The following is a 16,294-nucleotide window of genomic DNA, read 5'->3' as shown; positions in this document are numbered from 1 at the left end:
GGTCCAATTTGTCAGCAACTCAGAAATCAATATTACACATTACTTGTGAACCACAATGTGATCCTCTGATTTCAGCATAAAGTATAATATCTTAAGAAATTGTAGATCTATTAGAATAGAAATGATGTTTAATTAGATATTACCAAAATTTTATTTCTAACAAAGACATCCTAAGGGTAAGCTGTCCTTTACCTGCATTCTTGAAGTGGCTAAACAATACATCCTTGACTTTACTCAAATTTGACAGCATTGTTGTTAGCCATTATCGATAATAAATTAAATCAAATGTGTTGTTTTTATATTAAAATTATTGCTTCTATAAAAAAATAACTATCCAAGGAAAAAAATGGATCAAAATCCTAGCTATTAATAACTTTGGGACATTGACCTAGATACTACTTTTAGTATTATTAAACAGGGACACCTACTGCAAACATACCACATCTATTATGAAGGCACGGCACTGGTTGCCATTTGCTACTGAGCAACATCCAATGTTCTTGTAATGACATACAAATCCTTCAATGTAATTGGTTGGCAAAAATTCTTTGTTATGTACTTCACATCAATTTACCTCTAGTGCAAACTGGTCCCAAGTAAACTAATTTACTTCTTACAAGTGTATTCTCTGTTTATGCAATAGATTGCAAAACATTTTTCATAAAAGAGAAAACTACCTATTATCCATTGCACCATTTACAGCTATTTTCTTTTCATTGACACTTCATTGTGATCGAAATCCCAACATATGCCTGTTCTATATAAAAACAAAAATAATAAATCTAAGGAGAGAAACAAAATGAAATGAAACAAATAAGGTTGGAACAGTGCTTATATAGCAGGAAAGAATCAATGGTTATTAAGTTAATTTGTTCTTCAAGGTAGCATCATTAATCTCAAACAACATAATATCAATAAAAATGACTGGTATTTAAGTTTAAGTTATTTTCACTTATACTAGGGTTTGATAGTGTCATACCTATATTGATCATGGTCTTTCCAGGGTTCAAAGATAAACCTAGGGTTGAGAGTTGGTCTGCGCATTTCTCTTGTCATCTCTTTTCTCTCCATCTTGTTACTTGTAACTTTCCTGAAGATAGGTGGCTTGTACTAAGTGAGAACCCACTAGCTCGATGGTTAACAAATCCTGAACTTAGCTAGGATATCACTGCTCACTTCAACAAGCAATACTTGAGTAAGGGCCTATCAATGTTCCAAAAAGAACCCCTGGGGGAGAAATGACTTTCAGGCAGCAAAATTTTGTACTAGATTTCAAAACTCAGAGGGGGAAAGCTGTTGTACCTGAATTATTGACAATATAGTTGGAAGTAAATTATAAATTGAAACTCAGAGAAACTAATATGTTAAGGGTTATAATGAAATTCATGTTTATAACACTTTATAGAACTCTGAAAAAAGAATTTAATATCTGCTTTTATTTTTTGGCCTGGTTCACTTCAACACAATATATTTCAAAAAACACAGTAATAATAATTCAACCTTAAGGATGCATGATTAGTATTCAATTACTCTGAAGTCATTTAATCTAGACATGTTTTCTTGTGTTGTTCCTTTTTGGAAACCATAATATTTTTAAATTAACAAAAATAAAGAGTCTTTGCATTCATAATTCTTTGCATTTTCTTTGAAATTTTAATATTCCTGACATTTTCACTCTATAACTTTATTCTGTGTGTATGTGTTTGTGTGTGTGTGTGTGTGTTTAACATGTTAGCTGCCCAGAGTCACAGCCTTATAAATCAATTTAATTAAATAAATAATAAATAGTAACTTCTTCCTCAAATAATAAATAGTAACTGGCTTCCTCAAATAATTAAACATGATTACTTTTATTTCAATTTTTCCTATTCTTCCTTTATTAACAGTTTAAATAATTTTATTAACTAGTTTAATAATTGTATTAACTAATCTATAACCATTTAATTATCCATTTGTATTTTATATTTGTATGAATGGTTTTTTGTACTTCCATATTCATCATACCACCACTAGAAAGTATTGTAGCAAATGGAGACCCATAAATTATATCAGCCTATTCAGTTCCCTAATTGCCTTTAGAGTCAGTACCAAGGTTGATTCTAAAAATCAACCTTGTTTTCTCTTTAGCAGAATAATATCTAAAACTATTAATGCTACAGAAAACATGTATGGAACAATACTACCAGTGGTGGGATTCAATTTCTTTTACTACTGGTTCTGTGGGCATGGCTAGGTGGGCGTGGCTTTGTGGGTGTGGCAGGGGAAGGATACTGCAAAATTTCCACTCCCTCCCCACCCACTAACCTGCTCTCCAGCTCTGTTCTCCTATGCAGGGCAACAAAAGAAGCCGATCAGCTGGGACTCAGGAGGTAGAGAACAGATGTGGGCGGGGCCAATCAGACTTGGTATTTGCCAGTTCTCCAAACTACTCAAAATTTCCACTACTGGTTCTCCAGAACTGCTCAGAACTTGCTGAATACCACCTCTGAATACTACTATTTTAAACAGGGAAAGAATATCTGATTCTAAATGTCATTGTTTCCTTGTCATGTTATGGGGAAGTTACAATTAAATTATACACAGAATCAAAAAGGTTTCAAAAAGAATCAGTATAAGACCAATAAAAATGAATAAAATTGTCAATGGTTTCAGTCTGTGTGTGCCTAGGGCACGTAAAGATATACCCTCTTTGTAACTCCCCAACGTATTCCATTGTTAGAAATTAAACGTTAAATTTCATATACCATATTTTGTTTTCCTTAAGACATCATACATTTCATTTAAAAAGTGAATAAAATCCATTTTCAGATATTTTAGGGGATAAAAATATGGTGTTGCCTTAGAGTCATTCTATCCAATTATGTTCACTTTATCATGGATATATAATATTGATACATGCAGTCTCCTGGAGTTTGATAGCCCAAATATTAATTTGTCAATGAATATGTACCAAAAATATAAAATATAAAGTGAATATTTAATTGAAAAAAATACTGCAATTTTTCAAAGTCCAAGCAAATTTTCAAAAAGTCTAAGAAGTATGGGAAAAGTATAGGTCAGTGACTGACTGTTCGGCTAATATTAATCTTACCCTAGAGTATAAAAAGAACAATGAGAAGGTTTAGTTTAAAATTGACCAAAGAATTCCCCAGGAAATCAAATTGTGGTAGTGATCAGTTTTGAAAATGACAAATAGTCATATAGATGAAAACCAGACATAACTGACCAAATGAACCAATTTCCTATACACAATACATAATAAGGACATTTCAAACTTGTTTACATTAATTAAAGGTATGTCTTTAAGTCAACTCCTAAAGCAAGCTAAACAAACATCCAAATCATGTTTTACCAATGTTTGTAAATAATGTCCAATACTAGTCCAAGTACATGTGGTTTTAAAAAATTTACTTCCAAACATGTCACACATAATTACACAGAAATTTTGCATTCATTGTAAAAAAAAAAAAAAAAAGCCATCCCTTCCCTAGTGGCATCGAATTCCATCTGACCATTTAAGAAGGCCAAGGATATAGTTTAATATTGTACTATTGCATTTCAGATTAGCCGGTCTTATACATCCAGAAAATAACATTTGTTTAATCAGAATTTAGAGTTTGCAAAATTTTAAATAAGGTATGTTTAATTGTATTTGATCCAGAGGTGTACTTTGTAAAAATCTAATTTAAAGCACACAAACCTGACAAATGTTTTTATATATATATATATATAAAATTGCCTGTATCCCTTCAAGGACACATTTCAATGTTCTGTAGAATACTACTTTTGGTAATTAAATTGGAGACTGACATAATGCACTGCTTCTCTAAGTGAGTCTGCCCCCCAAAACAGAGCTATGATAAAACAGTAATATTGTGATAAAGGCAGGTAAGAATTAAAATTAACCATTTTATTCTCCCCAAATAGCATTAAGCTGGGCTTCATCTTATATTTCTTATAGTCCACAAAGCTATTTTACTGAAATATGGGGGAAGACAAATTACTTTAAAAACCATCTCCACACCACAGCTCTTAGCAGCATTTCTAAAAGTTTTGATAATTTCCTCAATGCAAAAACAAAATATTTAATCTTACAGCAAATCAATATAATGTTTACCTTATTCAAAAGAATTTTTATCTGGCAAAAATTCCCTATTGCTTTTCCCTTGTGAATTCTTCTATTTACATAAGTCTTAGCTCATTGCCTTGTCTTGCTAACATAGGTGAAGACATTTGTAGAAAACATTTGTTACTAATTGCATACTTATTAAAACAGAAGTCATCTAGAGACAGTTTCATCCTTAAAACTTGGATTCTATCAATTTGGCCTTATGTGAGAAATCCATACTTAAACCATTTCATGGGTAACTAGTGTGCAAACACATTGTTGAATTTTCATTACAACAAACATAAAAGTCATTGGGCTCTTCTGAGAATTGGAAGTTTTAAACCAAACTTCCCACAAAGGTCAGTAATAGAGAGTCATACTGTTAAGACTGAAAATACTTAAAGTGATAACTCATCAGCAAAGTTACAATTTTCAGAGTTGCTTAATGTTCCAGCCCCATATGGCATCATCAACATTTTGAAATATTTCCACCATGTGGTGGACATGTACTGAAGCTAGGAGATATGAACAAAAATACACACATGGTTGGAAAAGATGATAAAACAACATACAGATCTAAAACCTGACATATTTTTGTTAGGGATGATACCTGAAAGTTATAGTAAAGAAAAGACATATTTATTTAATTATTCATGTATTAACTGCAACTAGAATAGTATATGCTCAAAACTGCAAAGGTGAAAAAATTCCAATAAAAGAGAATGTGATTAGGAAAAAAATAGAATGTGCAGAAATGAATAGGTTAACACTGGCAATTAAAGGAGAAGAACTAACTGAATATTATATGATATGGTAATTATTTTATCAATGGTTGGAAAAGAAAAATGGAAATTAGAAACAAAATATAGGAACATAGAAGATAGATATATAGAACATATATGAATACACAAATATAGATAATAAGATATATTATGTATACTGGTTCAAAATAAAAATGTAATGTAATTGTTGTTGTAAAGTAAGGAAATTGAATTAACCACAATACTATGCACAAGACATTTGTACCCAGTCGACACACTGTATAAAGAAAAGATGGAATGTTTGTAAAATAAAATTAAAAATGTATAAAAAAACATTTGGAAATATTTGGGGGGGGGGAATAGTAGTTGAGATTTATGGTTCAATTCATCTGTATATTGCAGTAGCCTTTAGCATCATAAGCATGCATATCAAGAGACTGAATAATTACTCCTGTCCTATGAAAGCATATAGACATGTGAAATATACAGAACTAAACACTATGCCAGCATTTATGGGGTTCCCCAGCCTACACCCCCCAACTTAACTGGTTTTAAAATTGTACTGCAAATATACCATTTCTAAATTTACCATCCAAATATGATTTACCTTTTGTATTAAATATGCTTCATGTTAAATTTTAATGTAATAGCATTCTTTCATGGTTCACAGAATCACAGAACTAGAATTGGAAGGGTCCAGACAACAGTTGTAATTCAACTCTCTCTAACATATAGGAAAACCAGTCAAAATACTCTCAAGAAATGCTTCTCCAATCTCTTAAATCACTCACTTCTGTAAGTGTTTCACTGTTATCCAGATTTTACTGTCAGGAAGTTTTTTTTTATTTTTAAATGAAAGCTAGATAATTGCAACTTGTGCCCATTATTTCCAGTATAAGGTCTGTGGCAGTGTAAAGTTGTTATTGACCTTCTTCCCTCTATCATTCTTTTATGTATGTGTTTGCTTTTCTTTTTCTTTCCAAACTGAATATTTTATTTCCCTTGTTTTACTTGTGAGTCACCCAGAGTAGTTGGGATTGTGGCAATGGGGTGGTGGTGGTACAAATTGGATAAATAAAATAAACATCTCAAGTTTCAAATCAACCTATTTCCAATCCATGTATCAACTGTATCCTCCTCCTCTGAATTTATTCTAACCGATATCTTTCTGGAAATGTGGCATCTGAAACTATCCTGGCAGAACAGAAAGTAATAAGCATTTCATATTCTTTGATACAATGCTTTTTGTAATTCAGCATGAACTCCGTATCTTTATTCTCACTTGCCTAGTTCATGTCATCAGTGATCTATCCAGCCTTTCTCTGAATTATATTTTTGTATTTCTGTAATTTTTAATAGCTTTTAATAATTTTTATAATTGAGTTAGAATAAACTACAGGTTGCCCTTAGTTAATTCTTCGTATTTCTCCCACCTCCACCTCTGTTGAGTTAGTCTTTTAATCTTTTCAAGATTGGTGTCTACTCTTTATTGGAAAAGCCTTAGCTTCCTAAAATGGCTAAAACTATCCCTTCTTTGTTCAGATTGGTTGATATCTACCGTATTGTCCTATAAATAAAGATCATGCAAGTTTCTGTTTTAGTGAAGAGCAGTAACAGCTTGCAGGAAATCAAGTGCATAACATGCTACCCTGCGCAATCTCCTGAATGGCAGATACAATACAATTTCAGGATTATAATTTTAATTTGATTATGGTGGAATGTGTCTATGTCAGTAACTCGTACTGCTAAAAAGTTATTTCTCTGTTTCTCTCTCTGCTTTTTTTTTTTTACATAACAGATTTTATGTAGAATTTTTTTAAAAAAAGTGGTTGAAAAATGTAAGAAGTTTACAAATAATTCCAGTTATAATTTGTCATGTACCACATTCCTTGAACAAGGCAGGGCACCCTAAAAGGTAGAAGCATTTTAGGGATCTTGATGGGTCAAAATTATTCTCTTATTTTGAAAAAGCTACTTAATGAAAACACTTTCCTCCACAAGATAAATAATTGGGTAGTTTCAACAAATCCTCAGTGAACTTGTTTAGGAGAAATGGACCAAAAGAATACTTTGAAAGAAAAACCTTATTCAAGGTCCAATAGGGTTTCACCAATCTTATTTCCAATGACTCTTTCTCTAAAGAATGGCAGTCTTTTATAAACCTTATGATATGTACAATAAAAGCTTCTTTCAGCATACTCATTACAGAATAAAGCATATTTCATATTAATATATATTTATTTGAAAAGTATTTTATTTATTTGAAAAGTATTTTGATAATTATATTTACTTTAAATATTAAAGTGATAGAAGTGGAACTTTTATGAAGGATTTAGGTGGCAATGTACAGTTAAAGTATTTGTTCCTTGTGTGATTTACAAAACTTAATTTTCTCCAAGGTCTCCAGGCTCATAAATATGATGTAATGTAGTGGAAGAATTCTGCATATAAGACATAATGCAACCATTATTTCCAAATGAGCATCAGCATTTTATTCCATGGTTATCTTATGCTAATCAATTCTGAAGAACAGTGGGAAATTCAGAAATGATGGGAAGGCTTTTCTTTGGAGACTTTGAAGGTGGGGGAAGGGAATCTCCACCATGATCTCATCTCTGATAACTTTCCACAAATGGTCTGCATTTATGCTGAGAGTCTGACAGAAATAAAATGCCTGCCCACAAGGGAAATGATACTGTTTCTAACCATTGAAGTTAAAAGGGAAAATGGGAAGCTGGAACATACGCAGTATAACTTCTAAATAAAATCTTTATTTAGGCCTCAGAATGGGAGCTGAAATGTACATTTCTGGAAACCACAGAAAAATGACACCCCATCTGCAACAAGTTATTCTGCAAACAGCAGAATGATTGATTATATATGTAATTAAATAAGAAAGTCTTTCACTACTAACCCCCTTCTACTCAAATGTGCAGTGGCAGCATAGTTGCTAGGCTCTTAACTCTTTTCTTAAGCTGATGGTGGCTTTAATTATTTTAAACAACAAAACTGTAAAAAAAAAACCTGAGAGATTTGCCATAAAGTGAAGAGGAAACTTTTGAAAATATAAAAAGCAGGCAAGAATTAGTAGAGTAAAAAAAAGAGTTTTGATTGAAACAGTTTTTGCTATTTTGATGATTTTAGTTATTATCAATTTAAAAGTCATAAAGAACGAACACCTCAATCCTATTGTAGGGATCAAATAGATATCCTCAGAAAGCATGTGTGTGTGTGTTTGTATAAATCTTGGAGAATTAATTTTCATGTAGTAAATAATTAAACTCTTCTCCAGCTGAGCGAAGTGTGGCACTCTACAGACAAGACATTCATTTCATCCTCTAAATACAAATGTTAACTATTTATGAAGAAAGCACTTCTTCTATCTCTACAGGTCTTCAACCTGCTTTGAATCCTAGATGTAGAATTTGCTTTTCTGATTCACCATTCATTATTCTCTTCAATAATTTAAACTCTATATTGAATGTAATATACATGAAAAATATAAATAAATGCTTTGTTGGATTAGGATTAATATAAAGTGGATTAAATTTAATTTATCTGACTACCCATGTTCATAAAGTCCTCTGAGAAGAAAAAAAGAGGTAGTAAGGTACTAGAAATTATATTTGTCTAATATAATGCAGTTATTAATCATCAGTTTCATCATTTTTTCTCCAGTTACTTCATGAGCTAATATTAAGAATTAAAACTCATTACTGGGGAATCCAAAAAGGCATTGAAAAGTAGCTTTTCAGGAAATTGTAATCACTTGTTTGAAACATCAACACAACTAAATTACACTGGCTGTACAATTATACATTAGTTTTCAAGATTTCATATGATAATTATTGACAAAATCTTATAGAATCAATGCTGCTTTTCAGTTGCCAAGTCTTACACATATTAATTTGTTTCATCATAGAATAATTATCCTTTCTGAATTATAATTAAATATAAATGCAAATTATTTCTGTCTAGCAGTGTTTTCTTTTCTACATTTTCTTATTTTTAGTAAATTTGATTTTCTTACATAATTTAGGTTGACTGAAAAGTGTATTTTATAGCTGTGCATCCTTTGTTGGCACCTAGTATTATGAAGATAGTATGATCTTCAATAAATGATTTCAGAGCTATGAAAGCTTACTTGCTTCACTGCCGAACTGATATATCTAAATATGATATGTTACAATATTTATTTACTTCAAAGTTATTTCCTTTTGCATTTTGATTATTGTGCATAATGCAAAATAAATTATGCAATACTTAATGTAACAGCCTTGTGAGAATTATAAAGTATCAAATAAATAAATACACAAAAGAAAATATTATAACTATAAATGTCTATGGAGATTCACAATCATCCATCATTATTCCAAATGTGCTTTTTCAAAAGGTAATTGTATTTTTTTTGCTTTTCATTGAAGATGTTTCTCTCCTCATCAAAGAATCTTCAGTTCTGAGAAGCTTCTTGGATGAGAAGCGAAATGTCTTCAAGGAAAAACAAAGTACAGTTGCCTTTTGAAAAAAGCACCTTTGGGACTAACTGTAAATGGTTAACTTAATATATTTCTTTTGAATCAATGCTGACTTCTGGTGATCCTGCTGTCTTCTTGGCAAGATTCTGAAAGCTTCCTACAGCTAAGGATTCACCCAAAGTATCCCAGAGAGCTTTATATCTAAGGTGGGGCTAGAACTCATAGTCCTTTGGTTTCTATCCCAATGCTTTAACCACTACACAAAACTGGCTCTATCCCCTCCCATCCCATACTATATCATAATTAGCACAACATATGGATTCTTGTCAAAGAATTTAAAAAAAACAAATATTGAAACTGGGATAGGCAGGAGTACAGAAGAAAGCAGAAAAGCAAGATGTGTATAATATCCAAGACAGGTTGCATGTCTAAAGAGTTACATCTGATAGGACCCAGACTGTGTACTTTCTAGAATATCATTCCTCCTGATGTGAAGTTTGCTCCATCCCTGATAGCCTGTTGGAAGACCAGAAAATTTGGCTCTTCAAGCAATTTTGGGATATCAAGAGGAACCTGCATGATAGTTATATTGTATTTAGATGGACATTATCCCACAATCTTGTTTTTATTTATTTTAAAGTGTTTTAATATTTTGACATTGTTTTAATTGTTGGTTATACTCTAACTAAAATCATATTTAGTGAGGATGGCCATGTAAGTTTAATTAAAAAAATAAGTAAATAAATAGAAAAATATTATTTAGATAAGTTTAACATTTATAATAGTTATATTACCAAATTTTTAAACAAATTTAATGCATTAGGTATACTGATTTAACAGCAATGACCTCCTTATAACTTTGTAGGAATATCTGACATTATTGTCAAAAATTAAATATTTAGATGAATCATACTCAGTTCTAGTTAGCAAATCTGAATCTTGCATTAATGCTTCTAGAAAATAAATGGCTGATCTGAAACCTAATTATATTATCAAATAAGGGGACATATGTGGACGACACATTACACTACCCAGTTCATTTTCTTTTTCTCTTGCACTATATGTCTTCCATTTTTCCTGAATGTAAATTTGCTTCTTTTTGTAAAATTTAATGTAAAATAAATTGGTTTGTTATACATTTGCATGCAATTATACTTTTGTATTCTAGTATTTTAATTTTATTGAAAATATTCTGAAGGACTTTTTCCTATTATTAAATAACACAACAGAGAATGTTAGACGTGCTTTTTTCTACACTGATATTGTTAGCATAAGGGAAGGGAAATTCAAAACTCATGTACAGGAGTTCTTGAATGGAATTTAGAATAAAAAATTAAGATGTCCAATATTTACATATATATAATCCAAAATATGAGACACAGATTGCTTCAGTAGTTAAGGCATCAGGCTAAAAACTGGGAGACTTATGAATTCTAATCCTGCTTAGGCTCGAAGTCAAACGGGTGATCCTTGGCCAATCATTCCCTCCCAGTGCTAGGAGCCAAACTTGACTTGTACACTCTACTCTTATGTTATATGGACTACATATATAATAGAGTACAGTAATGCTTTCACTGAAAATGAATATAAAATGTTTTGAAAGTTATTAGTATACAATCTAAGTGCAGGAACACTAAACTGAACAGGACAGTTTCTTACTTGAATAAATAAAATATGGTTATGACTCTTTCTTCCCCTTCCCCTGAGCAAATGTACTCAGATTCATTTTATTGACTGACAAGACTTGAATTTCCCCCATTCTACATCTGTAGTGCTGTAATTTATGTGAATTGCAGTTAATAATCAGTTCTGTTATGCTTAATCAGCATATCAATAATATGTTCAGCAAAGACTAAGAGGCTTTCATTTCTCAGACCCTTTCATAGATTTGATTGATTGACAGAATGAAAATGGCATAAATGCAGGTGGTGGTTTAGGATATTATCTCTGTGGACTCTGAAATCATGTAGAAATACATGTTTCTAGTGCAATTTTTGCCATTTTTAATAGTTCTGTTGCTCTGCTTTCTTGCTTTCTTGCTTCCTTTCCCCCCAAATCATTACAGTATCACAAGTGCAAGTGTTATACATGTACAGGGTAGCTTTATTTTTCTTCTTTTTCCCCCAAGAGGAAAGGGGAGAAATTAAGCTATTACATTATTGTAGAATACTAATATTGAATCCAGGATTAAAACACACTGTCAATACAGACTTATCAAGTACAAATTAGTGCATAAAAGGAGAGTCTGTTTTGAAATAAACATCCCAAAATTTTCCATAAATGACAATCAGAACACAATAATGAAAAATATGTGAAATATTCCCAAGCAACTAAACAAAACCTGTTCTTTTTCCTCTTCCTAAATTAACACTTCGTATATCAATTTTATGAGTCTGAAGATCATCATTTGATGCCATCTAAAGAAAAGAGGGATGAGGAAAAAATTGCTCACATTGGCATACAAGAACTGTTGGGCTATAATGAGACTATACTGTTGTGTTCCAAAATTTGACTGATATCATGCTATAAGCTTCATTTCTGAGTCACTGCTTCAAGCACAGCTCTATTAACGAGCTTGTAAATTACCTATGCACTATTAGTAATGTTTCAATATGATGTGACAACCTTATTATACTGTTTTCTTGTGAAGTTGAGATTCATATTGTAGCTAGATTTCAGAAAGTTGTAGGTTCACTGGAGTTTTAAGTAATATATACTAGAGAAGATTATAAAAATATTGTATTTCCTCTTTTCAATTATTTTGCAGAACTTTGTTTGGTTACTTAAGACTACAAGTCTAGAAAAACAAAAAAACATTCAATCATTGAGCTTTAAAATAAAATAAATCACACCAGGAAATTCTATGGCTGTTTTCCTGATATACCATCATTTTACTTAATCTACATTTCCTGTCTTCAATGTATTACATCTTGTGAGATTTCTTTTCAGATTCATATAGTTGATAGGTCTGCATCCATATTTCACTACACAGTGATACTGTGTATATTGAACATTTTTCTTAAAGAAGACATGCTTACCTATGTATTGGAAGACAATATAATTTCAGATTTTTTGCTATATTAATTTTTTATGCTAGTCAATATAGCATGAAGAAACCAGTAATACAATATCATTTAAATAAAATAGCATAATGAATATTTGTAAAATAGAAAACAGGAAGTTCTCAAAAGCAAACCTTTTGTTCAAATAACCCAAAATAAGCTGATATAAAGCAAAACCTTACTCTTTTTTTCTAGTTAGTATCACAATTCAATTCCAGTAAAACTACCATCAGATCATTAAAGCAAATAGCTACATACATTCTTAAAAACCAATGTCTAGTTTGGTACTGAAAAACCAAAATATTGCTTTTTTTAAAAAAAAATTACATACCTCTGTGCACTTAACTGGTTAACTGTCCACTAAATTTCCCAGAAAATAATTTATTCAGTCGTTTTTAAATTGTATTAACGAGTCAAGAGGCAGATTAATTATCAAATCTTCTACTTTAGCTCCAATTCTGCTTTAGCTACAGCTGAAGTTGTTTGAATTTAGATTAATAATGCTTTAGCAGCCACTTTGCCACTACTCTCCAGTTTTTGATTCTCAGCACTCAAAGCTGAAATAAGAGGAAAAGCTATTTCATCGTAGACAGAGCTAACGAATTAAATTAAATTTTACTATTCCAATGCTACGTTAAAAATTAAACATTACTATATAAGCCTAATGACTTATAGATAAAATATTGTCTATATTACTTGCCTTTTATTGCTACATTCATGTATATGTTGTATTTTATTTTACCAGCTCCGTATAATAATTGGCATTTTCATAAAATTTATATCATTATGTACATTTGTCAAAACACAGACCCTTAAAGATATAGAGGTATCAAAACATAGTCAGTTTCTCAGTTGATATTATTTTATGCACCTATTTTAAATTTAGCAGAACCAGTGACCTTCTTCAAACTTCAATATCTATACACATGGAAAGCAAAGAATACACTTGATCCTAACCCTGTCTACATATACTGTAATAAACCCAACTTTTCCTGTAAAGTATGAAATAGAAAATATAAACATACACGGCTTAGTTGAATGAATGTATAAATAAATAGGTATGTGTGTGTGTGTGTGTGTTTGTGTGTGTGTGTCTGTATACAATTCTAAGTTTTAAACTGCAAACTAAAATAGGTTAATTTATATAATGAGCCAAAATCTGGAACCCATAACTCCTGAGAAATAAAAATTGGGAAAGTTGTGGCTGCTCCAGTTCTGCCAGGCTGCTGCTGCTGCATTGTTGGGCTGCTGAAGTGGTCTGTCATGTGATCATCCTCTTCAAAGTTTCATAACATTCCACAATCCATTACTCTTCCCCCAATGAAAAGCAGGGAGAGGGAGGGAGGGAGGAAGGGAGGAAGGAAGGAAGGAAGCAAGGAAGCAAGGAAGCAAGGAAGGAAGGAAAATTCTTCATGCTCCCTGTCAGCTTCTCATAAGGAAACTCAATAGGAAAGCCGGCAGGAAATCAGAAGTTGTTCCCACTCCTACTACTTTTCCCTACCTGTAATCATTCCGTTTCTCTGGTGAGGAAGTATCTGTGAAATGATAATCAAAGCGAGGCATGGGGTGCCTAGTATAGTCTAATTATAATATAATGGAAGCTTTCAAATCATATCGAGCTTTTTAACTGAGTCTAGTGAGAATGAGATTACAATGCATGCTTCTCATTGCTCTTCGTGCTTATAACTGTTTACATGCAGCTAATGAAAATACAACAGCCGATGTTTGGTTCACATTATTTTGAATTGGTAACCTGTTTTACAAATTCTATTTCAGTACAGGTTTAGCAAAGATTTTCATATTATGGTTATTTTCTAGAACAAGGAAAAAAATAAGAGAGTATCTTCATTGGTATGGAGCTGTAGCTGTTTGTTTGTTTTTTGTCAATTTGTTTTAAAATCAACAGTCTCAGTTTTACGGAAGAAGCACAATTATTAAAGAATCTTCTCCTTGTTTATCCCTTATGTTTTAACATGGAAAATGTTCAGGAAAGAGTCAACTATCTTCAATCATTCAATCCAAACCATAATCAATATCAAATCAATCTTTAGTACGATCAATCCTAATTTTCTAATAAGGATCATGGAAGTTAAAGCACCACAAATCTGGAGGAATAAGGTTAGAAAAAGCTGAGTAAGTAAAACAAATTCTTCTTAGCAATCCTTAGCATAAATATTTATAATCACTTCAATACTTCTGAAAAGAAGTGCTGGGTGCTGTTTGGGTAATATATGAAATACAGAACATATTCAGGGATGTGTGACTGGAAACATGAGTCCCAAAATATAAACTCTGTTTTAAAAGAATAAAGAACACTAATGCCACACTGAATCATACTTGTGTTTTGTTGTTTTCCACAAATGAAGAAAAGGTTAAATAGCACAACGCTGTTTCCCATTTTACACTCACCCCATGTGATGGATAGGAGATCCAGCCCAGCTCTCCTTGAATTGCTTTTGAATCTAGTAGATTAACTGTGAAAAGAAGACAAAATAAAGAGGAATGAATTTAATCTGTGTTCAGTTATAGTTCTCTGTTGTTTTTTTAAAAAAGGCTTGATTGGTTGGTTTTGAATTAAATTATTCCAAGTGCAGAAAAAGCAGAGCAACAGATGTACCTTCAATTAATTTCCATAAGATTGAAAAAAGAAATGTACCAGCTTCTCACACTCCAGCTGCATTTTCTATACCCAATCCCTCAAAAAGTTGGTTCAATAAGTACTAGTAAATGCCAGTGAGTGATGCAACAAAATTCTGCTTTTTAAAAAAGTTTCACATTTCAAAAATTTAATTCAGCATGCATAACAATTAATGATGACTCCATTATGATATATTTTACTTCCTCTGCTGATATTTTTACTTGCTGCCGTGGTATATTTTTAAGGAAAAAGCATAACTTCAAACGAAGTTTTTAAACATGTATTTCCATTTTGAGATAACCTCAAGCTTTTAACAATCTTTTCATCTCCCAGACACCAAGACCAGATATGCTATTTGAAAATGTGAGTTGCAAATGGAATTAAATACATTTTGAAGCTCTGAAATTAATGTTGAAAACAAATCCAGTAAAATCTGCCTTTTGTCAATGCGCCCTCCACACAAAGCACTTAAGCTTGTGCTATATTTCATAATAAACATATTGATCTAAAAGCCTCTGAAAGATTCTTATGATTCTACAAAACATCATTATGATAGTTTTCATATTGGCAAAATTATTAAGAATTATTGGGACCTGTATGAAAATGTAGCAATTTAGCATGTAAAGATTTAGAATGCTTCTGGCGATTTATAGGTTTCTTTGTTGTGCTTCAGGACTATAACTGTTCATATTACAGCAACTGAACTATCAGAATCCAACTATGCTAGTGAATAAAACAAAATTATTTCTGTACAAGGGAAAAGTTTTTATTATATTTTGATTAATGTAAATATAAACTACTAAAATCAATAAAAAGTATTGATTTTTCCTGAAGATAGACATACTTATTTATTAATACATATTAAATAAATATCATTTAATTCACACAGAAAATAAAATACAATATAATAAACCATTCATTATCTTATCCACATGTTACAAATATTAAGCACTACAATGTATTTTTTCCCCCAAAAAGTGTAAGTCTTGTTTCACTAAAGCAAAGTCTGTTCAATATATCCAAGAAAATCCAAAATACATTCTATCTGCATAATATCCTGCATGTAACATCAGATGTGCACTGTAGACTTATGGTGCTTGATAACTATTTCTACTATTGAGGTTTACAAAAATCTGCATGACTCCTAGATGATAGCATGAAGAAATGTTATCATATAGTGATTGTCAAAATTTTGCTAGTCAATTTGGTAGCCCTACAGTAGTATGATTTATTGCAGCTGTTTAAGAAAT

The 16,294-nt window shown here is 31.5% G+C and overlaps 1 protein-coding gene across 2 annotated transcripts in view; it reads right to left on the bottom strand.

Annotated features, from left to right (window-relative positions):
* Positions 1-16,294, bottom strand: part of EPHA3 (EPH receptor A3) — a 229,940-nt gene that overhangs the window by 193,060 nt on the left and 20,586 nt on the right. The window contains exon 2 of one of the 2 annotated variants that reach the window (XM_026664009.2): positions 14,816-14,880. The exons of the other annotated variant lie outside the window; for it this stretch is intronic. Within the exon in view, the coding sequence (XP_026519794.2) occupies positions 14,816-14,880 (65 nt within the window). The remainder of the gene's footprint in view (positions 1-14,815; positions 14,881-16,294) is intronic. 2 annotated transcript variants of the gene reach the window in all.

This window comes from Notechis scutatus, chromosome 5 (genome assembly GCF_049901735.1).
Source record: "Notechis scutatus isolate UNSWTSFEM ecotype Mainland chromosome 5, rNotScu1.2, whole genome shotgun sequence".
Lineage (NCBI taxonomy): Eukaryota > Metazoa > Chordata > Lepidosauria > Squamata > Elapidae > Notechis > Notechis scutatus.
This window is presented reverse-complemented; position numbering and strand designations above follow the sequence as displayed.